This window comes from Rhamphochromis sp. 'chilingali', assembly GCF_963969265.1.
Source record: "Rhamphochromis sp. 'chilingali' genome assembly, chromosome: 15".
Lineage (NCBI taxonomy): Eukaryota > Metazoa > Chordata > Actinopteri > Cichliformes > Cichlidae > Rhamphochromis > Rhamphochromis sp. 'chilingali'.
Genome location: NC_137942.1, coordinates 10,401,850 through 10,428,126, shown reverse-complemented (window position 1 = coordinate 10,428,126; position 26,277 = coordinate 10,401,850). Strand labels below are relative to the sequence as shown.

The 26,277-nt window shown below is 40.9% G+C and overlaps 2 protein-coding genes across 2 annotated transcripts; both read right to left on the bottom strand.

The window, feature by feature from the left end:
* Positions 1–3,463: 3,463 nt before the first annotated feature.
* gper1 (G protein-coupled estrogen receptor 1) lies at positions 3,464–4,534 on the bottom strand (the record flags this gene model as incomplete). The annotated part of the gene is made up of 1 exon (XM_080905879.1): positions 3,464–4,534. Exon 1 carries the CDS (start codon positions 4,526–4,528, stop codon positions 3,464–3,466), a length of 1,065 nt encoding a protein of 354 aa, XP_080762005.1. The 5' UTR covers positions 4,529–4,534.
* Positions 4,535–12,517: 7,983 nt separating this feature from the next.
* Positions 12,518–25,396, bottom strand: gpr146 (G protein-coupled receptor 146). The gene is made up of 2 exons (XM_080904216.1): positions 25,062–25,396; positions 12,518–17,673 (listed from the first exon to the last, which is right to left on the bottom strand). Exon 2 carries the CDS (start codon positions 17,630–17,632, stop codon positions 16,631–16,633), a length of 1,002 nt encoding a protein of 333 aa, XP_080760342.1. The 5' UTR covers positions 17,633–17,673; positions 25,062–25,396; the 3' UTR covers positions 12,518–16,630.
* Between the last annotated feature and the right edge of the window lie 881 nt (positions 25,397–26,277).

Genomic DNA, 26,277 nt, shown 5'->3' with positions numbered 1-26,277 from the left:
ACAGCCACCCTTACTTGTCTGAGGCTTTGGCAAACAACAGATGGATCAACTGAAGGGTCAGATGCATCTCTCAGGTCCTCTGTCAGGTGTCTGCTGAATTTCCTCTTAATTCTTAAGGACAATACTTTGAGAGACTGTTCAGACTGAAGACACATAATTGGTTCATCCCTTCAGTTAGCTAACTTTTGAATTAGCTGCTTTGAATGATTCACAAGTCTATGTTATGGTAAATGGCCTGTATTTGTATAGCACTTTACTAGTCCCTAAGGACCCCAAAGCGGTTTACACATCCAGTCATCCACCCATTCATACACATTCACACACTGGTGATGGCAAGCTACATTGTAGCCACAGCCACCCTGGGGCGCACTGACAGAGGCGAGGCTGCCGGACACTGGCGCCACCGAGCCCTCTGACAAACAAAAACATTGTTCTGAAAATGGTCCAGTAAAAGCACTGGATTCAAATGACGTGGGAAAGAAGAAGAACTGTTAAAACCCTCCAGAAAGAGCGAAGAACTGTTGCTGAAGACCACTTTAAACAATTACAATCGATTGTTTTTCCTTGGAAGCAAACTATGAAGAAATAAAGCAGATCTCCGTCTTAAGGAATGACCAAAAATTCAAACATTGGATAAGTCAATAGTACTTCATTTTGTGCTTTTATCAAATGGTTCTTGCTTATTGTGCAAGTCAGAATTATCAAGAGGAAGGACTGAATTTAGGCAGTGGAAAAGTCGCACCCTTTTCCCTTCTGTGACGTCAGCCACCACAACCCTTTAACCTTCCTCAGTAGTCTCAGCTGTTCACATAGTTCACTGAAAAGCTCTTCTCACAGTTGTGTGTGTTTATATGTGTACAGATGGGGGGTTTTGCCTCTCCTTCAGGGCTTAACAAAGAGGGTCTTGCCTCTGGAGTCTAGGTGTTGCTTGTTTATATCAATGAACTTGACAGTCCTCATTGCATTATTACTTGCCTGTCTTCCTGTTTCTGTGCCCTCACGGCACTGTTATAGCCGTGTGCCGTTTATCTTCAGATAATGTCTACGTTCATATAAATTTTCCAAATATACAATCTGTGCTTAATCTTTGTTAAGATTAACAGATTTATGGACAGGTGTGAAAAGCAGAGCTTGTTGAATGGGGAAAGTGCAAAACAAAAAACCAAAATTAGCGTAATGGAAACACTAGTCGAGAGAATTTTTAGCATCGTGCACTGCAAAAAGTTTAGCATTTTTTGCGGCTGTCTAATAAACAATCACTGAAGCAATACTGAGAGTAGCTTTCCCAGGCTGAGGGCCCGTTACAGCTGGAATAACAGTTTGTGGTTTGGACTCCTGTTTTTCCCAGTTACGCCATTATCTTTGGTCGCCTAATGCACACACACACACACACACACACACACACACACACACACACACACACACACACACACACACACACACACACACACACGGCCTGCAGGCTGGCAATACACAGATTGTGTATAAAGATAACCTGGTTGTGATGGCAATTCCTGTATCCAGTATTCATAATGCATGAGACTGTAAAATGTTTGCTTTTGTAAAAATGTAAATAACACTGTTAATATGCTTTGAACCATGTTATAATAAATGATAAAATATATGACTAGAAGCACTTGTGAAATTAAGAAGGAAGTGCAGTACTACACAAGAATTTACGACGTTGATTACAGATCAACAAACAAATTATGACAGGTTTCATGCAACGCCTCAGGGACCATACAGTTGAAAATTTGTACACTGCACCTGCTCATTTGAATTAAATTAACCTTTGTGGGCATTATCTTAATGTTTATAATGTTCTGTCAAAATCATTTTGTCAATTTACAGGCAGCTATATCGCAGTGATGGCCTCTGGGAACACAGTGAATCTGGAACAAACACATGTCTGACTGGCCAAATTGTGTTACTGTCATTAGTTGTTTGATTCTACCTAAAAAAGAGAAGTTTTTACCTTGTAAATAAAATATGTGGATGCAGTATGAGAAGATGAAATGTTGTCTGTCAAAGCCTCGTACTTAGAAATTAAGAATATATGTTAAAGAAAGCCTGAATGAAGCAGCAGCTTTATGTTGTTAGCATTGAATGATATGTTTACTCAGTCTCCTGCTCTTCTGGCAAAAACAACACCTGCCTCTTTGCTTTACCGTCATGCTAACAGGAACTGACAAGTGAGGTAATAACTGCAGCCATCTTTAAACTGAGCCCTGATCCCGATTCTGACATTGGATTCAATATAAATATGAGCACAAATGTTCTGCTTATCAATTAAGAAATAGAGATTGTGTGTTAACTTCTATTTCCTGAAAGATCTACAAAATAATCTCAATATTTAAAACTGGTTTATTGATGCTATCAATAACTTTGACTTTCAGTTCATGGAAAAGTGGGACATCTTCTTTATTTATAACAATAAAGTAAGTTTGTGAACATGTGTTTGCATGCTCCAGTGAATGTTTAAAGTGGACCTATTATGCTTTTCTTTGTTTTCTGTCATGTTAAACATGGCCAACATTTCAGGTTGCTAAATCCATGTAAAAGAAATGTAGATTTTCATCCACTTATAGCTCTTTATGAGGCTGGTTATACCAAATATGGCTGTCAGAGATAGATCTGCAAATCTTTTGCTTGCAAGGGGCAGCTAATAAAGAAGGAGCTACGTCTTTTTTTGCAGGGAGCTGAACTGAGGGGCTGAATGACCCCCAGTATGAGATAAATATGGATTATTTGGAGCTGTGAATCATGCAAAGTCACTCCAGTAGAGTAAAAACATAAAAATCTGGAGTTTTAAATAAGTTTAATAGGTCCACTTTCACTAAACATGGCAACATTTCAACAAAAGTAAAGAAAAAACTTAAAAGCAGAAATAAATAGGCACTGCATTGTCTTAGACAGGAAGAGAGCAAAGACGGTTGCTAATTTAGTTCCAAATGAGGCCACATGATGGTGTGGATGTGTAGGCGTCCTTATGCTATATATATATATATATATATATATATATATATATATATATATATATATATATATATATATATATATATATATATATATATATATATATCACACAGGGTGATATATTTATTATATATATTATATTATTATTATTATTATTAATCTCACTTTGCCAGACTTTAAATAGCACATACCAACATCTTGCTTGTCATTCATTTTCTGATGCCACACAGAGAACTTAAGGAAAAGTAAATTTGGAGATTAGCATGAAATAGATTTTATATACTGTATTTGTGTGTTTGATATTTACTAAACACCTTGTATTCCTTCTCATGGTGTAAATCCTTAATTTTTTTGTTCAGAAAGTGAGCAGATTAACTGAGACACTGGCACAGCTACTGTATGAGGCAAAGCTAAATAACAGTTGAAGAAAACTGATACGTAACTTTGATTTGACGCAAGTTTGTGTAACTTTAGTAACTGTCTCTCTTCACACCTCTGACACCTCACCCCTGACAGGGAGGTGTAAATCAAGACCATGGTGGCAAAAGCGGTTCACGGCCGACCAGCTGGCCTTCTGCTTAATGAAGAGACGCAGCTTGTCCCTGAAGGTCTCTCCTAGAAAGCTGTAGATAATGGGGTTGAGGCAGCTGTTGGAGAAAGCTGCCAGATTAACAATGTGGCCTGTGAGCGGGTAGTCGTGCCACAGGGTGGTAGCAGTCCTCTGCGATGGGTCAGCTGTGCCCTGCAGTAGCTGAATGCTGATGAAGACGTTCTCTGGCAGCCAGCAGATGAAGAATACCAGAACCACCACCACAATCATGCGCAGAGCCTTCTGCCGCCGTGGCCACAGTCCACGGTGCTTCTGGGCCCTCATGAGAATTCGCCCAATCAGAGAGTAGCATAGACCAATGATGGAGAAGGGCACCAAAAAGCCAATGGTTACCTCCAGCCACTGAATCTCAAAGACATTGGCGAAACAGAAGTGCACCTCACCTCTGTGCTGGGTCTGCACAATGGTGAAGGGGAGAAGCGTGGCCAGGATGGAGGCCATCCAAATGAGGCCACAGCTGAGCTTGGCGTGCTGCATAGTCCTCAGTGGGTTGCTGCTCATGGAGCTAGCCAAGGCGATGTACCTGTCAAAGCTCATCCACGTGAGAAAAAAGATGCTGCTGTACATATTGACCTGCAGGAAAAGTGACATGAAGGTGCAGAGGACGGCGTAGTCGTAATACTTTTCATTCAGATTAAAGACCTCAATGAGGGAATCTGCCACCAGGATGAGGTCAGCTACAGCCAGGTTAACAAAGTAAAGATCGGGGATGGTCATCTTCTCTCTGTGGTTCAGGTTCACCACCAGGATTAAGATGTTACCAATAAATCCAATAGGAAAAAGGAGGATGGTATACAGGCAGGAAAGGAAGAGACCAACGATGTATGACTGGTATTTGTCTGAGTTTTCGCTTAAGTCTGTAGCATTGTATGGATATGAAGTGTTCAGTTGTTCCGTACTGTTTACATATATCCAGACCCAAGAGATTGTCTGCCCTTCCATACTGTCTGTGGTCGGCCTGTCCTAAATCATAAGCCAAGTGCAAGTCACCTGTAGCTGCTACATCATTACACCACAGTAGTTCCCAGCTTCGCCTCTTCAAAGGGTGAATCATCTATGCTGTGACGGCATGCTGGCAGAAGTCAGGTGAGTGGAGAGAATCTTTTATGGCTTCTTTGACCCCATGCTTACATCAAGTTTCATCTACCAAAAGATTTTTGAAGCCGAACAGGAGCGCCTCCATGTCTTAAAATGGCCATTGGCCCTCAGCTTCTCCAATTCACATCACAACTGCAGTCCTGAGATTAAAGGGTGGCTTTTTTTTCTCCTCTTTTGAGTCATCTGATCTGAGTCCTGATTTGTCTCTTCAAGTCCACGTGTATCTCTATTCAGCAGGCTTTGACCCAAGATGTTATTGCTGTGACACCTGAGCTGTCTGAACAAAAACGCCCCTCCAAAAACAACAACATGAAAGACAATTAGGGGTAAAATCTTGGAAAAACAACACAAATCATTATAATCATGATACAAATGAGATATATCAGGTACATAACAGTTACTTAAAAATACTATCAAAGATAAAACATGAAAATTATACACCTTAAACAGAACAGTTAGGGGAATAAATGAATAGCAACAACCAAATGTGCACATTAACATTCAAGCTTTAGACTTAAACAGATGCATTGAAATCCTTCTTTAAAATCCTCAACCAATCCGAACACCCTCCCTGGTGAAACGCAGAGTGTATTCTGTATGGCAAACTTGACCTTTAACAAAAATTCTCAGCTCCCAGGGTTTTATTCCCATCAGAGTAAACCCCTCTGCAATATTAATGCACTCTTGGGAGGCAAATATCATAAATTAATGTGTAGACTATGAATCTCACAAAGCAATATGTGTACAGTATTTTTTTATCTTTACTTTAAATGTCTCTGCTCTTTAAATGCATTGCACGTCATGATTGCGCTGCTAATTAGACTTTTCTATTAAACATTTAAAGGCAGTGCAAACCCTGAAATCTGATGGCAGCATTGATCAACAATTCACTTTATTCCTATATTTTTTCAACAATCAATTAATCAGGGTGGAGAATTTCAGTAAAAATCATCTGACATCTAAGAAATGTAATATATTACAGCTTTCTGAGTGATTACTCAAGTTGAAGACCATGATACATAACTTACGTAACTGCATTCACACAAGAGAAAGCCCCATTCACAGTGAAATTAACTGAGTACATAGCGTAACACCCACACGTGATGTGCTATTTTCTGTCTTTTTAAGACAAAACACATGAAATACATAAATCTCCAACCAGTACAAAGAATTTGGTGATAAAAAAAAATACACTTACATATAACTCTAGCATTTATTGCTCCTTCTTGCTTGCCTGGTGTAGAAGTCAGGGAGCCAGAGATTTGTATATCCCATGTCCAGGCTTCTCCTCTGCACCACCTGCTGTTTGGCCCAACCCTGTCTGGAAATGAGGGGAGGGCGGGAGGCAAGAGATGATCTGTCACGCATAGTTTGTCAACATGCTTCATTTCATTATCTTACTCTTTCTCCTCCGACTTAGTGATTCCAAGGATCTGACAAACATCTAAATCCTAAAATCACAGAATTGAACAGGATGCGTGCTAAACTTTAAATCAAAGAAAAGTTCTGGCAACAATTAGATGCAGCGTGGTATTTACCTGGACACAACCAGCTTGTGTTGTTATAGAAACCACATATTGTTTTAAGTATTTGTTCACCTGGGTAGCCTAGCATTTAGTCCTAGGGCCAGTGGAAAAATACCAGGCATTACCTTGCTTTTTCATTAGTATGCTTGTATAATAAGTAAAGAATTGATTTTTTATGTACAACAAAAAACAGTGACGGTTGCTTATTCAATGCCCATGGTCAATACGACAATTACACCCAGATAAATCTTTAAAACGCTGTGAGGTGTCACTTTCAATAAGTGGGAAACAAAACAGGCATTTTGCTACTGGCCAGGGTTTAACATCAGTATAATTTGTGCTCATTTCTATTACACCTGAGACTATGGAGAGCTGTTGGATGTAGTGTTGGCTGATTTGGCATCTTCCTGAACACTCAGATGGATTAGCCACAGATACCTACAATTATTCCAGACATACAATAACCATGTGCTAAAACAGAGCTATTTACTGAGAAGACATCAATGTGAAATTAAATTATGCTTGAAAATATAATAGATTAAACTATCCCAGTATAATTATTGATGCCCTAAGCCTAAGCCTACTATAATTAAGAGTAGGTATTCCCAAATGATCAGTTGGCAGATGCAAAAAACGGTAGCAGCTACGGAAAACAATGATGTAATCTTATAATAAATGAACTCATTAAACTCATTAAAGGGGACATTATATACGTATCCAGTGGTGGATGCTAAAATTAACCTGACCCTGTAATTCCAAGTGTATAATATTTTATACATGAATATTTAAAACCTCTATCGTCAATGTGACTTCCATTCACTTGAAACACCTAAACAAAAATACAGGCTGTAGCAAAAACAATATGACTTATAAATGCAAATTTTTACTTAATTTCTTTCATTTGTCAGAAGGTTCAAAGAGCGATTTAGAATACCTCTATGAGAAAACCACCGAGGGAATAGTTCACCCTCCCCGGGGTAGAGTTGTCGGGGCCCCACCCTGGAGCCAGGCCCAGGGAGGGTGTCTGAGGGTGAGCGTCTGGTGACCGGGCCTTAGTCCATGGGGCCCGGCTGGGCACAGACCAAAATAAGGGACATGGGCCCATCTTCCTGCAGGTGGTGGGCACCATAGGGGTCGGATGCATTGTGAGCTGGGCGGCCACCAGGAGCAGAGGTCCTGGCGGAGCAATCCCCGGCGACCAAGACTGGCCAAGGTTCAATAAACATAAATTTTTTTTTTTTTTTTTTTTATCATTTTGGTATCCCAAGTAGCTGAAAAGTATAATCCTATCCCTATCACTCACAGTGACTTGTGAGCCAAAGGCTTGATGTGGAAAGTCTTTTTCTAATTTTGGCTTTACAATATCATTAAACATCTTAATTTCTCAATATGAATTATACAAAAACACAATGGTAGAGTCTAAGGATAAAAAACGTGAAACTATAGAAGAGCATAATAGCTCACCTTCAAAAACAAAAACATCTAAGCAGGACTAAAGTGAAGAAAAATTGATAATTCAGGCAAAAGCTTCCAAAAGACCAAACTTGACTGTAAACTTCTCACAAGGTGGGAAGGTCGCTTCATTTAAAGACAGCCTGGGGAAGGCAGGGAGTTGGGGTCAAAGCTGCATCAGTGCTGGTAGGTATGGTGTTGAAGTTCCTTTGGTATTGCTGTGTGCCAGCCTCAGGGCTTTAAAAAAAAGATGTGAGCAACAACAAAAAGTCTGTGGAGGTAGTGAATTTAAAGACAGGGAAGGTCAACGCACTCAGAGGCGTCTGGGCTTGAAGTTTGGACAGAAAAACAAAAATAAATGTTAGAATTGAAGAAACTGCAGCCAACACAAAAACAATACCTAATGATGTTGAATGATTTTCTTTCTCGTAAATAATGTGATGACAGGATTAGACAAAAAACAAACAAACAAACAAAATCAAACAGGCCGAAACCCAATGAATTAGCTCAAAACCTTGGACATATTAAATATCAGCATCCACCACTGTGAATTTATATTTGGCAGAAGATGAAGAAAAGCATAAAAGGTTCCCTTTAGAAAGGTAAAAAAAGGGAAACATGTGAACCTTGTTCCCCCAGCACAGGATTACAACTTAATCTGTTGTGTGTGGAGTTGCTCACATAAAGCATTACGATCTTTACTGTGTTTTAATAATGTAAAAGACATAGCAGTATTATTGAAGGGACTTTTAAGGGACAACAGCAGCATGCAACAGCAATATGTCGCAGAGCTTCATGTCGTCAAGGAGCTGTGTTTTGGCAGTGAGGATATGGTACAGCAGAGCAACAGTAGCAGTCTGAGGGAGCAGACAGGGTCAATACAGCAGCTGGAAGCCCTGCTGGTGCAAACAACTTTGGGGTTTTGACAGGAGAGTGGACAACAGAGAGCTGTTTCTGTGGGTTACATAAAAGAGGATTTTAGCTGCGGTAGAAGGTCAGCACAGCAGCACACATGAAGAAAGACGAGAGCAGCAGGTCCGAGAGGTCATGCAGTCAGCCAGATTGGTGTGATTGTTTTTTCCCCAGCTACCTGAAATCTGAGTTATTCAGTCTGCGTGACTTCACACAGATAAGGGGAAAGCGGGGATGTAGTGGTCAAATGTGCAAGTCAACAAAACCAAATTCATGATGACTGCTGAAGCACACTTAGTTGTATTTGTTTTAGTAGAGAACAAATACCTCACATATGCCATTCCCCACCAAAGCACGATAAAAAGCTGAAAAAGAAAAGGTAGGGCACTGACCGATTGTTGGATTTCTCTGCAGTATAAAACACTTCTGAGAAACAAATCAGGCTAAAGGTTACATAAAGTCTGGGCCTCATCTGGATAAGGTTTTTTTGTTTTTTGTTCCAGCAAGATCTTGCACGGCTGAAAAGATATTGAGCAAGACACTTTTTAAAACTTACTTAAAAATGCTGCAGGAAATCTCTGTTTTCCATATTTTGCTCTTTATTATACAGATAAAAAACAAATCATTATACCAGTTTTTGCCTTTTTCATGATCTGCATAACATAGAATTTCCATACTGTGCTTCAAATATATATTTCTGTCTTGAGGCGTTTCAACTGGACTTACAGTATATGCTCAATGTTGTCAGAAAGGTTGCAGTTCATGCTTATGTCCACTGGATGGCCCACTGGCATTAACAGTGATTGATGTTGGAGTGGGATGAGCAGTGGGTTACAGGAATCCGGTAAAAGTCTTCTGTGGTGTTTACGATGATTTATGAAAGTGTCTGAGTGTTTCAAAGTATTAAAGCAGGTCAGATGTTGATGTTTTTATTCTAAAAATACACAGCAGGTCAACTGATGAAACTGATGGATAAATGCACGATGAATCAAACATTTCTTTTGGTCTCATTTTTTAAAAATTGAGCCATAAAATTCTGTCATAACTACAAAACATACTATTGTTATAACTCCTCTTTAAGAACTAGGCTAAATATGGAAGCAATACTATCAGTACAACCAGTGTTAATGGGAAGTTTTGGGGTTTAACTGCTTGTGGTTGGGGGAGTGAAAGTGGGAGGTCTGGAGGAGGGAGGGTACAGCACCCTCATCTGCCTCCACTTACCGGTCTGATGTGCTGCTGGCTCTATTCAGCATCTCCCACAGCCACAACCACAAACTCTGAATGGAACATCCTGCCTGAGTCCAGCTCCTCTGCACTGCTTCCAGGCCTATGTTTGATATTTAGCTGATGCTGGGATTTTTATTGTTAGTCTATTTTATTTTTTTATTTTTTTTTTTCGTTTCTGGAGATGAGAAGCAAAAAGAACAGGTTTGGCAATGGAGGAAGGGTGGGTTGAAATCAAAGCATCTGCCCTGGTGCACATGTTTCCCCAGAGCTGAAGCGATGCGATGGGCTGAACATGAAGGTTCCTTCCTGAAGCTTTCTGGTCTGTTCTGAATTTATTATGGTGGGAGATTTCAAACGTGTCAAGGCCAGACCTTCCACCATGTGAAAGGAACCGTAGCCCTGTTATTCTGCCATTTATCAAGAACATGTTCACCATGTTCTTGATAAATTGCAATCTTTAGATTTGTTTTTTCTTTTGTACAACTGCTATCTTTTTGCTGTGCTCCTGCCTTTTCACTTCCTTTGCCCTATTTAATGTATTAATTCTTATTCTTTTACTATCATGTGGAGGGTTTTCCTTGCCTGCAGTCAGACACTTTCACTCTCTTTTTCTTGTGGCTTGGTTGCTCTAGGAATTCAGGATTTGACGCCACTTCTTCCCCTTTTTCTGATCCCAGCGTGAGATACCTGCGTGAGAACTGTAACCTGTTTGGTCTTGCTCCTGCCTTTACATTATATAGCCCAGTTTTCATCCACATTAAGAAAAAAACAGCGGTGGGTTAAGGTTTGTGTGTGAAATGTGGATGAGTGCCAGATAAAACATTTCAAACGGCAAGCCAAATTCTCCATCTTCATAGGTGGTCTCTGATACTGTGTGTAAGACCGAAGCCGACCCTCATACTTCTGGTCTGGCTGAACCTTTAAAGGAGAAAAACAACATTAAGACTAATGTAGCACATTACGAAATCTGTGCTATGTCAGCATTACTCCATTTCCAGACACATGCTGGTACACTTAAGAGCTTTTCCTGGTGCACTTAGCAAAATAAGGACGAAAGTGTGAAACTTGTAACCTGACACACTTCACACTTCACGCTTTGCTTTTATTCCAAGCAGATAATCCATACCAGATAATGTGTATGTGTAACTTTACAGTATATGGCAAAAAAAGTCGTTTGACATTATTGGAAAAGATCTTCTATATGCTTTCCTTAATGCACCTGCAGGCCTGGGGGAGTTGGTATCAAGTGCAACATGTTGCTGCATAGTTCCTTGAGGGCTTTTAGTTGGTGTGCAGTTGTTTGGGTTGTACGTGGTTTGTATGTTTCTTTGGACATAATCATGTGGGCTTGTAAACATGTCCAATTACCCAATTGTAATCAGCAACACATATGAATAATAATCCCTGCGTGCATGACAAGTTTCCTGCTCTTTAAGAGTGACAAACAACTGACAAACTCAGTAACTGATGAGTGATGGTTTGTGCTTTTTGAGTTAAAAAGCTCCGAGAAAGTTCAATCCTCAGAGATGGAAACAGCAGCCATGACAACCATGTTTTTTCACTTCATTATCATATCATTTCCAGATGCAGTGCACATGATTCAAGACCCCCCCCTCTTCCCACTGGAGATCTTATGTTTGCCTCTATATTTTGGTCTCTCAGGTATTATTAATCCACACACTGTTGTGCAATACAGTGTAACTGCTTCCTAACTGTAATATGAATATCATAACCGATTACTTCAGCCTGTTCAGATTTAACTGAAAAGTTGGCTGTTTATAGTGTGATCCTGCTAACTCACACACTTCAAGCTCTTACTTGCAGACATTGGCGCAGCTCTAGTGTGTAGGGCATTGTTATTAGATGCCTACACAACATTGTTTTGTGACAGAGAATAGCAGCAGCCTCGGACTGTCAGACCCACAGAATGTTGGGAATGCTGCTATTTTCCCCAGCCTGTGTGTCCTGGTTAAAGGGTCCCTCCACAAAAGATGTGGTGTTAGCCATGTGGTAAGCAGGAAGGGAGCTGTGGCATTGTTCACAATCGCTTTCACTGCAGCTTAGAAATACAGGACAACCTACACAACTTTCACAGTCCCCTCCCAGATCTGATAAAGGTCTGTGGGATTAAGTTGCAGACATGCACTCAGTCTTCCTTAAAAAAGAAAACAAAAAACAATGCTTTTCACTCTATGCAGCCTTCATCATTAAAACGTGTAGTTTTTAAGCATTCTACTTTACACTCACCAGCCGCTTCATCTGGATACACATGTTCAACTGTTACTGCAAGTATTAACCAATAATCAGCCAATCATATGACAGCAACTCAGTGCATTAAGGTATGTGGAAGTGGTGAAAACAACCTGCTGAAGTCCACACTGAGCATCCGAATGGAGACGAATGATTTACTGGGATTTTCCAGTAAAAACATCTCTCGGGTTTATAGAAACTGATCTGGAAAAAAAAAACAAGCTATCCAGACAGGAAGGCAAAAAAAAAAAAAGAATCTGAATGCACAACATGTTGTCCCACATAATGGGCTACAGGGGAAGACCATCCCAGGTGTCAGTCTGGTCAGCTATAAAAGTGCACTGAGGCTTTTACACAGGCTCACGAAAATAAGACGAGCCTCTATCTTTGCTGTAACATTAAGATGGTAGTTTAAAAATGTGACATAAACAACATGAAAACATCTCGTTGAATCTTTACTGTCAAGAATGAAGGCAGATTGTGGTGGTACAAGCAAAGTGTAATTAATAAAGTGGCCAGTGAGTATATAAATGCCTACATCAGAGCTGATTCACTCATCCCATCATCTAATCAGGGGTACTACTGAGATTAGTGTCACTAATGAACAGCTCACATATGCACCACCAGTCCACCAATAACCAACATCTCAAGATGACTTTAACTTAGCCAACATCCACGTAAGCTCAGATCTATGGATTCAAAACACAAACATGTACACTATTTAAAAATAATACAAACATCTGACAAACAGAAACATTGTTCACATGACCACACGAATGGTAAGATTTCACTGAGACAGGAAGGAGCGGTTATATCCATTTTAGTTTATTGTTTAATCAGTCTTTGACTCAGCTGACAGTAGAGTACTTATAGAATCTAAATATATCTCTCAGAAAATAATACTGTATTTTTTCAAAGAGCACGGTGTCCTCCTGCAAGATTTTTACATACAATATATACAAATCATTTTGTACTATACATATACATTTGTATACACAGTCACAAAAGCATAACATCTGAATGTGGATTCATCTGGATGTTTGAGGTTTGGTTGTTCAAATAACTAAAATGTATCTGTACTCGTTCAACATACAAGACCTCTTAGGGCTGTTTCTTTGCGCCGACGCGAGGTTTTGGCCACCTCTGAAATAATAAACCATTCTCAGACACGAGCAGCCATCTGAGTTAGGTGTGATTTGAGCTTTGATCACGCTTTAGTTTCTAGATGTGAACATCACGCTATCACTCCATGTAGTGACCGCTGATCATTAATTCTGCCAAGGGATTGGGGTTGGATAGTTAAAAAACATTTTAAAAAAAAACAGACTAATGGATGAAATTGCAGCAGTGGTTAAAGAAAACTGATCAGGCAAAGTTAGGCAGCACATGCACACATCATCTTCAAGCAATTCAGAAAAACTCGATGGTATTTTGAAGCAAAACAGTGCAGTTATTTAGCTACTGGAATCTCTACATGATTGTCACTCTCTTAGTGTCGTTTGGTGCAGCTTCAGGACTTATGCTAAAAAAGATTAATTATGAGCACCCTCTGTTTGGATATCTTTTCATAACACTTACATGCAGTTGGTAGTGTATCACATGAACTGCATAAAATCAATTTAAGTACGTTTTTCGGAGGAATGAACTTATAATTACAAAACGTAGCAATTTCTATGCTACATTTAACAAAATAAAAGGACTTTTAGAAATTCAGTCCAGTGTTTGCTCTTCATTCCTAAATGCTCAGTTCACATTAGGACACTGAACTGAGAGCAAATAATGATTAACTGTGCCAAAAACCATCCATTCAAGGATTTTGTGGGGCAGCACATGATGCATTTTAGGTGAATACTATTTCCCAGTGACCGAATCCATATGCATGTAACGAGGGCAGCGCATGAAATGCTTGGAAAAATAGAGAGAGTGTGTATGTGACTTTGTTATAATCTTGACAGAAAAAAAGGGTCAAACCTGTTAGTACATCTGGCATTCCTTCACATTTTACAGCAAAAGAGCACTCGCCCAAATACTTCAAACATTTCAGCTCAGCTTTGGGTCATTAACAGAGTTAATGTGTGCTTGAAGGTGTAAATTAAAACTGAATACAAACATACGATTCATATCAGAGCGCGCCCGTCTCCATTTAACTTCGAGTGGACGCCCCACCTTGCTGGTGTATCATTTCACAGGCTGATTAACAAACTGGCCTTTTAATTCAATATGCAAACTAATGCAGTGAAGCAGCAGACCGAATGCTAGAACGTGTTTTTAGTTCTGATAGCTGGGATTCGTCGCCATCAGATTGTTATGTTCACTGTTTACCATGGCAGGCAAGGAAGCAAAGCAGCTTTGATAATAATGTGCATGTGAGCAGCATTAAAGTTCAAACTCTTCTGTATTGTACACACTGCTTCTAGGTGCTTATCAAGTGGGCTTTTCATATGTTTAAGAAGGTTTTTGATACTGTTAGTGTGCAAAAACTTCACAGCCAGTCATAAGTCTTGTGGCCTGTGCATGACAACCCCTCAGGGCTCTCTCTGTGACCCTGTGTGGGGGTTCACTGATCCACTGGGTGGATAATTCCTGCAGAAATAGATCAAAAGTTAACAGAACACTGGCTGTCAGCTCAGCTTAATGAGGGGATTTCAAACTGTTTGTGGTTATCAGGTAAGGTTATAATCAGCAGAGATCACACGAGGTATACTGGTTATGTCTGAACCCTGAATACAAGCTTTACGTGAGTGTTCCATTTAGTTCTGTGTGATTTCAAAGTGGTGTAGATGTGTGTGTGTGTCTGTATATATATAGTGGAGCTTGACAGACGTAAAAATAATCTCTTTGTATGTTTGAGTGGATCAAAACTTCAGAATACAATCTTTGAAATTAAAATGGGAACATATCTTAATATCAGTACTTAGTTCTAGCCACAGGGTAGTATTGGTGTCCAAGACAAACTTAATATTGTACTCCAGCTTCAACATGTGAAGATTATTTAATCTGATAATCAAAACAAATTCAAGCAGAAGGAAAACTGAGTTCAAATTAAAAAAAAAGAAGTGGCCGAGGCTTATAGTTTGAGGGCGGTAAACAGTGATTTCCACTGGCACGCACACCGTTCATTAGTGGTGGTTGCTTATGGGTATACCAGCCACCACTGTTGCTTCAATGAGGGCATAAGTGGTGAGCCAATTAACAGCTTAAACAGGAAACATATTAGCCAATCCTGTTGGAGTAGAAGGGTTACAGTAGAAGAAGAACAGTAACTCCTTCTCACTCGTGATGCATACAGCTTTCAAGAGGAAGAAGCTTTTAAAACCTTTTCTTCCTGGGATGTGACTGTTGATTATAAACATTTAATTTTTACGTTAAAGTGAGTCATTCTCGTTTCCCCATTCATTTAGATAAGGGCTTTAAAATAACAACCCAGACATGAGTCAAAATAACAGTCAAGTCGCCAGACTTTCTTTTAGAGGGGCTTTGATGACGACCATCGTGACAGAAATGTTTCATTATAGGATAAAAACAGTCACTGTATTTTGTCTTGCAAAGGGATTTCCCTCTTAAGGGGCACAGACATAGGAAGAGCCTAGCAGTGACCATAACATGTCAATGAATTCAGCAACTTGTGGTGACGGTGCGGAAAAATAACCACTGGTGACACAAAGGGGGCGAATATTGAGGTAAATGTACCTCACCTTTAGGTGAGAGACTGAAGCAACAATCCGTGGAAGTAAAGGATACAGCTGTTGACATATGACTAAATACATTAGTGGATTACCTAGGCAACCGTCAGAGGTAAATCCCTTTATATGCGGACTGGGCTTTAGGGAACAAGTGCACCTAAACAATGTGCACAACGAAATACGCTCAACAGCTTAAGGGAGCCACTGAGTTCAGGCTTTTCCTTTAATTTGTCATCTATGCGTGTACAGCAGTATATATGACTGTAAAACATTTTAAAACTTATTTTTAACATCACCCAAAACTATCTTTATTTTATGTCATATTTATGGCTTTTATGAAAAGGTCTCTGAGTTTATCCTGCTTGATATTATTAAAATGATTATTGCAGGGGTGGAGAGGGTTCTGTTAAAAAACTAAGTAACTTGGCTGCATTTGATAATTAAACTTTTATAGCTTATTGGATCTGCTTGTGTGTTAGAGGTGAAATGTAGGCACAAAAACCACACCCACTCCCAAAGGAGGATGCGGAAAAACGGGATTTTTTTGTTGTGAAACTCTGTCCTCGGTAGTTATTGGATGATTGTTCCCAATTTACTACCCTTAAACTAGAAGCCTGAGTTTCTTGGTGGAGAAATGTATTAAAAATAAACAAACAAACAAACAAAAAAAACCCAGCACTTAGTGGTTTTTGTTTGCATTGTCCCCTCATTGCAGACCTAGATAGAACAGATTAAAATCCGGGAAGGTGACAGGAAATTCCAGAGTTAGCTACGTCGCTCTCAAAACAGTCCGGGGTTGTGAGAGATCCCCGTCAGATACTGGCGCTATAGAGGGGAGATAAGTGCTGGCTAGGCCGAGAAGTGGAAAATGCAAGCAAGGGGGGCGGGGGATCTCACGTCACCACTTGCTGCACTGTTGAGCGTTCACGAGGGCAGGACTGGTCTCTGCAATGCAGCCTCCTGAGCAGCCGCTGGAGCTTGTTGGAGAAGTTTTTGTTCATCTGCCTGTACATAAGAGGCATTGCAAAGCTGCTGGAGAACGCCAACAGTTTAGATACGCATCTCAAGAAATAATAGATAGGTAAGTAACGTGCACTGCTAATGTATCCTGGTGCAACAACTACAGTATGTACTAAAAGAGTCATGTAGTACGGAGTCCACAGTACGAACTGCACACAGACTGAAGCTAGCAGCAACCTGTGTATGGAAGGGTCCAAGCGAGCAGAGTCCTGATCCAATGGTGTAGATTCCTTCCTGATGCGCAGAATGAGCACAAAAGCATAAAGCACAGCCAGGGCGGGCACCACGTAGCCGATGAACATCATGATCGAGTCCGCTGCCTCCTTGTTCTGCATTTTGGAGCATTCGACCATCTTGGTGGAGATGTGGTTGCACACATAGAAGAGCAGCGAGGAGAAGCTCGTGAGCACTGCGCCGCCCCAGATAAACCCGCACACGTGTTTGGTGTTATACACACTCGACATGTACGTGCGAGGCAGCGCGCGCTCTATGTAGTAGTCCAGACTGAGCAGCGTGGTGGAATACATGATAACCAGAGATGAGATGTTGAAGAGGATGAGTAGGGTGATGTAAACCTCATTGTTATACTCCCACACATGCCAGCGGGTGAAGGTGGAGCTCAGCAGCTCCACGGGCGCCACCAGGTTGAGCACGAGACCCGCAATGGCCATGTTGACAAAATAGACATCAGGCATGGTCATGGACACCTTGTTTGAGAGGTTGACCACGACCAGCAGCATATTGTAGCACAGGCCCAGTGGGAAACACACCAGGAGGTAGATGAGGGAGAGGATTGACAGGATGAGGCCAAAGTCCCGGCAGAGCCGGAAGTCCACGCTGGTGTCCGTCTCATTGTAAACCATGCAGATCCACATCGCTGGGCTCTGACACGGATCAAGCACTCTCAACAGGTCGACTGTGGACAGAGTCAAGGAGAAAAGAATTAGTCATTAATGAGATATGTGTATGATAAAGGTAAAAATAACATAGAATTCCTGGTAGATTCATTAAACTCTTAAGCTTTGCTATAAGGATTAGTTTACCATTCTTCTCAAAAACCATAAAGTTCACAACATCCTAAAGTTTGTGTGGCTTTTGTTTTCTTTTTGTTTGTTTAACATATATGAATTTCCCTCATCACGTGCTTCCACTGTCAGAAGCTGGAGGTAATGCACCTACACGCCTTTTGCCAAGTGCCACTGTACAAACAGGACAAACGCGCAAAGTCTGAGGTTAATAACTGTTAAAGAGTAATGTTTGGAATTCCTTTGAATAATAAATCCAAACACGGTGCAGTGCAAATTAGAACAGATAAAGATAAAGCGTGCCATAAATGTACCACAACTATGCAGAGTCATCAGAGAGCGGTTTAGGACTGAATGCGAGCTTCGAATAACAATCGAACGGTTACCAGAGAAAGCTGAATAGCACGTTTGCTATTTGAACTCTCCATCATTTTCAGACAGAGCAAATCATTAAGTAGCTTCTTGCGCCCTTTGAATCAGGGCATTGAAATCCTGAAAAAAGACAACTCTAGTGACACACAGGGAACAGTGAAGGACCTCTGAAATGCTAATGATGGTGGCCACCAATGAGGGCATAAGTGGTGAGCCAATTAACAGCTTAAACAGGAAACATATTAGCCAATCCTGTTGGAGTAGAAGGGTTACAGTAGAAGAAGAACAGTAACTCCTTCTCACTCGTGATGCATACAGCTTTCAAGAGGAAGAAGCTTTTAAAACCTTTTCTTCCTGGGATGTGACTGTTGATTATAAACATTTAATTTTTACGTTAAAGTGAGTCATTCTCGTTTCCCCATTCATTTAGATAAGGGCTTTAAAATAACAACCCAGACATGAGTCAAAATAACAGTCAAGTCGCCAGACTTTCTTTTAGAGGGGCTTTGATGACGACCATCGTGACAGAAATGTTTCATTATAGGATAAAAACAGTCACTGTATTTTGTCTTGCAAAGGGATTTCCCTCTTAAGGGGCACAGACATAGGAAGAGCCTAGCAGTGACCATAACATGTCAATGAATTCAGCAACTTGTGGTGACGGTGGGGAAAAATAACCACTGGTGACACAAAGGGGGCGAATATTGAGGTAAATGTACCTCACCTTTAGGTGAGAGACTGAAGCAACAATCCGTGGAAGTAAAGGATACAGCTGTTGACATATGACTAAATACATTAGTGGATTACCTAGGCAACCGTCAGAGGTAAATCCCTTTATATGCGGACTGGGCTTTAGGGAACAAGTGCACCTAAACAATGTGCACAACGAAATACGCTCAACAGCTTAAGGGAGCCACTGAGTTCAGGCTTTTCCTTTAATTTGTCATCTATGCGTGTACAGCAGTATATATGACTGTAAAACATTTTAAAACTTATTTTTAACATCACCCAAAACTATCTTTATTTTATGTCATATTTATGGCTTTTATGAAAAGGTCTCTGAGTTTATCCTGCTTGATATTATTAAAATGATTAGTTTTTTAAGCAAGGCCGCGACACAAAAACACGTCCACCACGTCTCGCCTATTATGCCACGGGTAACACTGTTAATTTCACTTCACTGCATCTGACTGACTGAATACAAACGCCTCACAATATGTTTGATTTGCTAGCTCAGCCTCAAAAACCCACCATTGCTCCTCACTGGCCAGAGAAAATGAGGCCTTTGTTCTGGTGGAAGAATACAAAACTGCATTTGTTTGACACCTTGGCGTCTCTCCCTCGCTCTGCCTCGGCCTCCTCGTTCTCCCTCCTACAGTTGCATGCAAGAGCGCCGCTGACTGTGCAGAGCTGCCCTTATATTTTTCATTCACACGCAGCGTGATAAAGAAGAACATTTCACAGACAGCTTTGGTGCCCAGTCAAAAGCATTTATCTTCCGTTCAAAGTTACTGCCAAGCTGCCTGGGGGCTGGGCAGGCGGCGATGGGTAGATTTATAAAGAGTGAAATGTGAAGCAGGCTTTGGTGAAGGGTCAGCGAAGGACGAGGTGTAGGTTGGAGTTCAGGACAAGGTCAAAAAACAAAGGAAAGGGGGAGACAGCGTAGATGTCAGGAACATTTAGGAGTGAAGCTGATGGGGCTGGATGATTTAGATGTTTCCTTACATAATTAACTGGGGTCATTCTTAGGAAGATTATTATTATAAGCTAAAGTAAATAACTCAGGTCCCACAATATTTCCTTTCCTCAGAACTAAATTGACAGATATGTTTCCACATGCAAAACTGCTTTTGGGAAGGGACGATAACATTTTTACATGGAAACAGTACGCCCGCTAATCTGTGCAGAATTTTCTGGAAATTTTCTCCCCGAGAACACCCTGAAACAAAGTGTAGGAAGGCAGTTTTGTTTTCAGAGAATGAGTAACGATGCCAGTAAAGGAGAAACATTCTTCTGTGTGCTTACGTAACACCACTACAGAGAGGCTGTTTTAGCCTTAAGCCTCTCACACACACACAGATACACTCAGTCTCTCCTCTGTGCTGCTCCAATTGGCTGCAACGGGGCTGTAGTGGGGGCTGGAGCACAGAGACGGACAAGAAGTGGATCGGGAGGAGGGCAGTCTTCACCGAGTTGGGAGCACTGGTCAGCCCACTTGTAAACACTGCTCTCAAACACCGGCAGCTTGGTGACTCATTGACGAAAGCAGACCTTGAAAAAAAAGCACACTATAACCAGTGCTCCTCTTTTCATCGATTCGTGCTAAACCCCCCTCACCACCACCACCACCACAATGCTTCCATATACTAAGAAGTACAGTAAGCTTATTCACTCTTTACTTCCTCCCACAACCTTTCATCACTTACAGAGAAAATGACTTAAGGGGAAGTTCGTGATTATTAAAGAGGACTCACTGCAATGTGGCTGGCAGTCCTCATTAATTAGCACCTGCTGTATACGGACATTTCTAACTCCCTGTCATTAACACATTGGCTCACTCTACAGCTTCTGATAGCTGCAGGAGTTGTTAAAAAAAGAGGGCAACTGTTTTCTCTCGTATGTATGACTCGAACATTTGCACTTTGTGTAGGTTTCTAATTTATTTCTATCTAATTATCTTATTAAAAAAAGTCTATTATGCTTGAGAATGTGAATCCCAAGTTAAGAAAACAGGTTAAAAGTGTAATTCTGTAACACTGCTGGTGAGTTTTCTTTCCATTTCCCTTAAAACCATCTGTGGGATGCCAAAAACCCTCAGGAAAATCCCTGATACGCATCTCAGTTTATTCCCCTGACACTCTTCCCATCCAAAGGAGTGCTCATCGGGCCAAAAACAGATCTTAGTTTGCTTTTCAGGAACAAATTTAGTGACCTTCTGGACAGTACTCCCCCCATGAGGACAAAGTTGTGCTTTACTGTTGCGGGCACATAGATGGTGGGAATCACAAAGTCACTCAGGATGCAGTGATGCTCAACAACTCCAGAAGAAAAAGCCCCATTAATAATCTCCATAGGGAATCGGAGCCGTATTGTTGTAACCCTCCAAAGCAGAGTTAATAGGAGCTGTCTGCTGTTGTTGTGGAAATCCACTTACAGAATCTGTAATCTGTAATTTGACTAAAATATCGATATCTGACAGCGGCATATCAATAATTGCATTGCGAGAGGAAGCAATGCTGGCGTATTGATATTTTTCTCCACTTAAAGGTCGCATTTTCTCTCTGCTTCTATTCTTTTTGAACAGTAGGAAAAAGGCTGTACGTCATGCGAGAGGAAAAATAACGGGAGCGTTCATGCTTGCTGTCATCGCCTTCGTGAATGACAACAGTAACAGTAACAGCCTTTTTGCCATTGTGGTGCGATTGGCGTGACCATGTTGGAGACACGATTTCACGATCGTGTTGGTCTTAACCGCCATTTCTGTGATATATCAGTACACAAAGTCACAGATGATATACACAGAGAGACACTGCAACAGTTTGGAAAAAAATTAGACTTTCTGGAGAAAACGCCTTTGCTTCCTGTTTTGACTTTTTCCAGCATTGATGCTGAGGTTTGTTTGTTTTTTCTGAGCTCTGACACGACGACTGCACACCTCAAATGCCGGTGTCAAATAGTTGTGAGGCTGTGGAGACTTGTGGAGTGCACAAAAACCAATGCTCTGACCATAAACAAAGCTTTAGAGGGATCACACTGAAAATGCATAGTAAAACAACCATTGCCGATTTTCTCAGACAATATTATGCATTAAAAAATATGACCAAAAGACATGCATTGTCTTAATTACCAATCCAATCTTACAAACAACCAATGCAGTGCAGAGTATATCAGAGTTGCATTATTAATATTATTTTTGCAAAGATGAATCTTTAAATGACCTGCTATGTAAAATTGAAAAAGCCCACATTCTAATGAATGTTTTCGTATAATCCTTGTGGACTGCTCGCTGTTTACCAAAAGCATTCATTCACTCTAGGCAACAACCACTCATGTCGTGAAAGTCAGTGCACTTTAGCTCTGCGCGTTTTGCCAGCAGCCCACGATAATGAAATCACTAGTTTTCTACTCAGCTGAGGGAAAAACAAGCGGGGTGTAAGAAAACGTCCACCCCTGACTCGGAGGCAGAACAGCTTCATGCTGCATGATCCACGTCTGTTTTGATTCAGTGTAATGAGGGCCATTTCATTTTCTATCCCATTTTGGAGCCTGTCAAGGCTACAGCTGGAGGTGACGTTGTTGGGGTTGAGTGAAGGTCAGAGAGAGACACTACACCCAGCTGTTATTACGGCACGAGCGCTGTCAGAGCAGTTGTGGTCAGGGCTAAGCTCATGCAGTCATTGAAGTATGCATATTATCTTTTATTAATTTCCAAGGAGAATGGTAACTTGTCACTTTATTTTCCTTTCATACGGTTGTTGAATAAAGTCTTTCAAGGACCGTTCCTTAGAGAACATGCCCATCACGGTTCCCTTCTTTTATGCTACATTAATTATGAGCTGTGCTAACAGGAGATATAACTATTCATTCATTTACATCTACTGCTACAAGCATGCAAACCAGGAGAGAGCTCTATAGCCTAAGCTGAAAACTCTTGAACGTGACTTTGACTGCAGTTGTACACTTGGTTAAACCTTGTCTGAACTTTTTGCACTACGCCATGTGAAAAGTGGTCAAGTTTATTATCCCCAGAGGGGGCAGCCCTGCTTCGGCATGCTTCGGCCCCACCAAACACGATCGTGTAACAGTGACGCCCACGTGCTTGACGTCTCAGCGTTCTGAAGCCAGATATCACCGCCTGATGGGAGCAGTGTGACATACTGGGCGCACACCCCTCGTATAGCCTTACTGGAATTTACAGGCCCTTCTCAGAAAGCTGCGAGTGATGTCACATGATTCTGTAGCCATGTCTACAGCAACACAGCAGCAGCAGAATGTACTACAGCCAGAAAATAAGATTACGCCACTCGTTTTTGCACGTTTTTGTGCAAGGGTGTTTCCGGGGCTTTTTCAAACGGCTGTCCACGGGACGGAAATCATAATATTTGATTAGAAATAAACAGTGTAGAAAATTGGCTTTGAATATATTGGACACTGAAGATTGTTTTTGCATGGACTATTTGTTTTCCAATATTTAGACTGTTAAAAATATATAAAGAAATATGCTTCAAGTATCTAAAATTAAAGCAAGCGTTATTCTTATCATCATATATAGGATATTATTGAATCATAACTACTGATTTATTAATGTGGACATTGGTTTATTGTTATGTATGTATTGTATAACTACAGCATTGATATAAAATGGTACATTAAGTACAATCTTTATATTCAAAATAACCCACACTCTGAGGGGTGGCCATCACCCCAGTAGACTCGCCTCAGATACTGTTGCTATGCAGCAACATCAGACGTGACAGGTGACACAATACAGCACATGTGTTTCTTTAATAACCCTCAAATCTACAAAGTAACTCATTGCATTCCAATTCAAGCCCTGGGGAAAGGTTCTATGCACAAATTGTACAAATTGTTATCAGTTTTTGTACAGCGGAGGCAAAATAGCTTGAGTCTGAAAGCTTTTAAACGGCACATTTTCCTGCAAACGATAGAGATCTGCTTCCTTGATTAATGAGCGCATCACTGATGCTTTAATGGATTATCTACTTCAAAAGGGGTGTCAAACATCATCTGATTATCTTTGAGGAAACAGTAGTTCCTCTTATTGAGTTCTAGTGTAACAGAGTCTGGTCAAACATAGGTCGGTCTGAGTCTCAGCAGACTTCCCGGCTTCTTTTCCGGCAACTTGCTGAACTGTCAGCGGCTTCAACAAAGTGAAGAGTTCAATGGTCAGCACAAAGCAGGCTTACTGTCATTAAGCCACAGCCACACACGCCCAGTTGCCCTCCGGTCACATGGATGAAGTTGATGACAACAAGTGCAAAGACCGAGTCTTAAGAAGCATTTCATTTGGGTGACAAGCACCACTGACTAGTGGCTAGAGCTACTTCGCAATGAAGTGGCACCCATTTCAAAATGAATGATAAAATATAGTAATTACCAGTAATAACCTTCCTGCATCTGCTAAAAGCAATGATGAAGTAAAAAAAGGACTGAAGTAGGTAAAGCAAAGACACACGATCTGTCAAAACAAACCGAAAGTTGGGTGTAAAACCTCATTAAAATTAAGATTAAGACTATTTTTTGTGTGTATCTTAATGGTTTAGCACTACAAGACTGTATATGTGTAGGCATGGATATAAGGGAGCGCATTCAGACCTAGGTAACAAAGCTGTGCTCATGTTGCAGCTTGTCATAACATACATATTCCTCACAGTTAACAGAGCCACTAGTTTTAGCTCCCAACAGAAGGTATCAACAACAGATTGGAAATGATTATTCATATAAAGAGCAGATTACCTGAGAGGCCTTTTGATCAAAATGATACAACTTTTTTTCTCCCCTGCACCTCAGAAAGCTGATCCCGTGAGAAACCTCCTCGTCAGGTGTTGTTTTCCAAATACAAGCCCGTCGCTAAAATTGTGGAACTTCTGAAGCTGAACAAAGCTAAGAAAACACCAGCTAATGGAGTTGGAGGGGGGGTTTATTTATTTTTCTTCACGCCGTGTCATTACACTTGACCAGGCAGATGAAAGCGAGGATAGCTGTCACGACTTTACCATTATTTATTACACCCCCTTCTTTGTTGGCACAACTGCGACTACTCACTCTCGCATCTAGTCATCCCCAGCGGTGCAAATTCACTTCTTCCCACTTTCAGGTGAAAGCCAGAGACCGATACCTTTCGTATTTGTCGAGATGAAACAATGGAAACGAGAAGAGAACTCACCACAAACGTATAGGCTTGGATCGGTGACAACCCTAGGGAGGCATTGGGTTTTGATGTAGCATTTCCACTGGCATTTCTCAGTCGTTTCATTTGGGTATGGAAAAAAAAGACTTGCGCTCGTGAAAAGTAAAACAGCGGGAAGGGAAAAATCACGTTTTAGTGGATTTCAGTTGTTTCGCTTCGCATCTATCAACTTTTCGGACGAGGCTGGATCTGAAAGGGGGCCGACCGTTACAGGCATTACTACTGCTGGAGTGCTGCTGAGCTCTACAGTGTGTACACACGTGACCCTCCCCCACTGTCTCCTCACTCCGCTCCCCGCTGCTGCTGCTGCCGCTCCATGGTCGCGAGGCCCGAGTGGCCGTTCTGTGCTCTGATTGGATGGAGGACAGGGAGGTGGGGCGCGAGGGACACCCCCCCCCCCCCACACACACACACGAACACACACACAAACTCGTGTTTTCATCACTTTAGAGGACATTACTTTGATTTATGTTTGTTTCCTGGAGTCCTGTCTTAACGTTCAACTTAATCCAAACCTTATCCAAACCTCAAGCTAAGCCTTCATACTAAAATCAGTTACGTGGACTTAATTTTGTATACCCCCCAAAAAGGAGTCCAATGAATCTCCAGGACATCATGGTGCAAAATATACATAGTAATTCATCAGAAGAATGGCATAATACACAGCCTGATTTGTTATGGACTTCTCTGTGAATGGCGAAATCTCAAAACATTCATCATGAATAAACAGAACATTTTTGTAGCAGTCTGTCCCCCAATTTTGTTTTGCTTAACTCCAACCAGGAACTTAACCCTTTTATGCAATGCTTAATTTTAACCATCCAATCAACCTAATCCTACCTAAACCTATTCCCAACATAACTAGTTGTCCCTAACTTACCTAACCTCTACCTTAATTTACTTACCTGTTCAAAACAACATGAAAAAAAATATACAGGTAACCTAAAGTTTTGTCACAGGACAGACAAAGTGCTTTTATGATGATGCACACACAAAATAGGCATGCATTCCTCCTCCTCTACATTCCACACAGTTTGTAACAGGATCACTGGGCGGCATTATTTTTAGATTAGTTTTTGGGGTGAAAGACAAAACAGCTACCAATGTTATGTTTTTCTGAGATGTAGTATCCTGTCTGAGCAAAGTATTTTTGAACTTTAAATGCATGGGTCTGTTACTTAAGCTGTATTTC

What these genes read in the sequence shown, in the direction of transcription:
- gpr146 (XM_080904216.1), bottom strand. Translation starts at nt 17,632, where the DNA reads ATGTGGATCTGCATGGTTTACAATGAGACGGACACCAGCGTGGACTTC.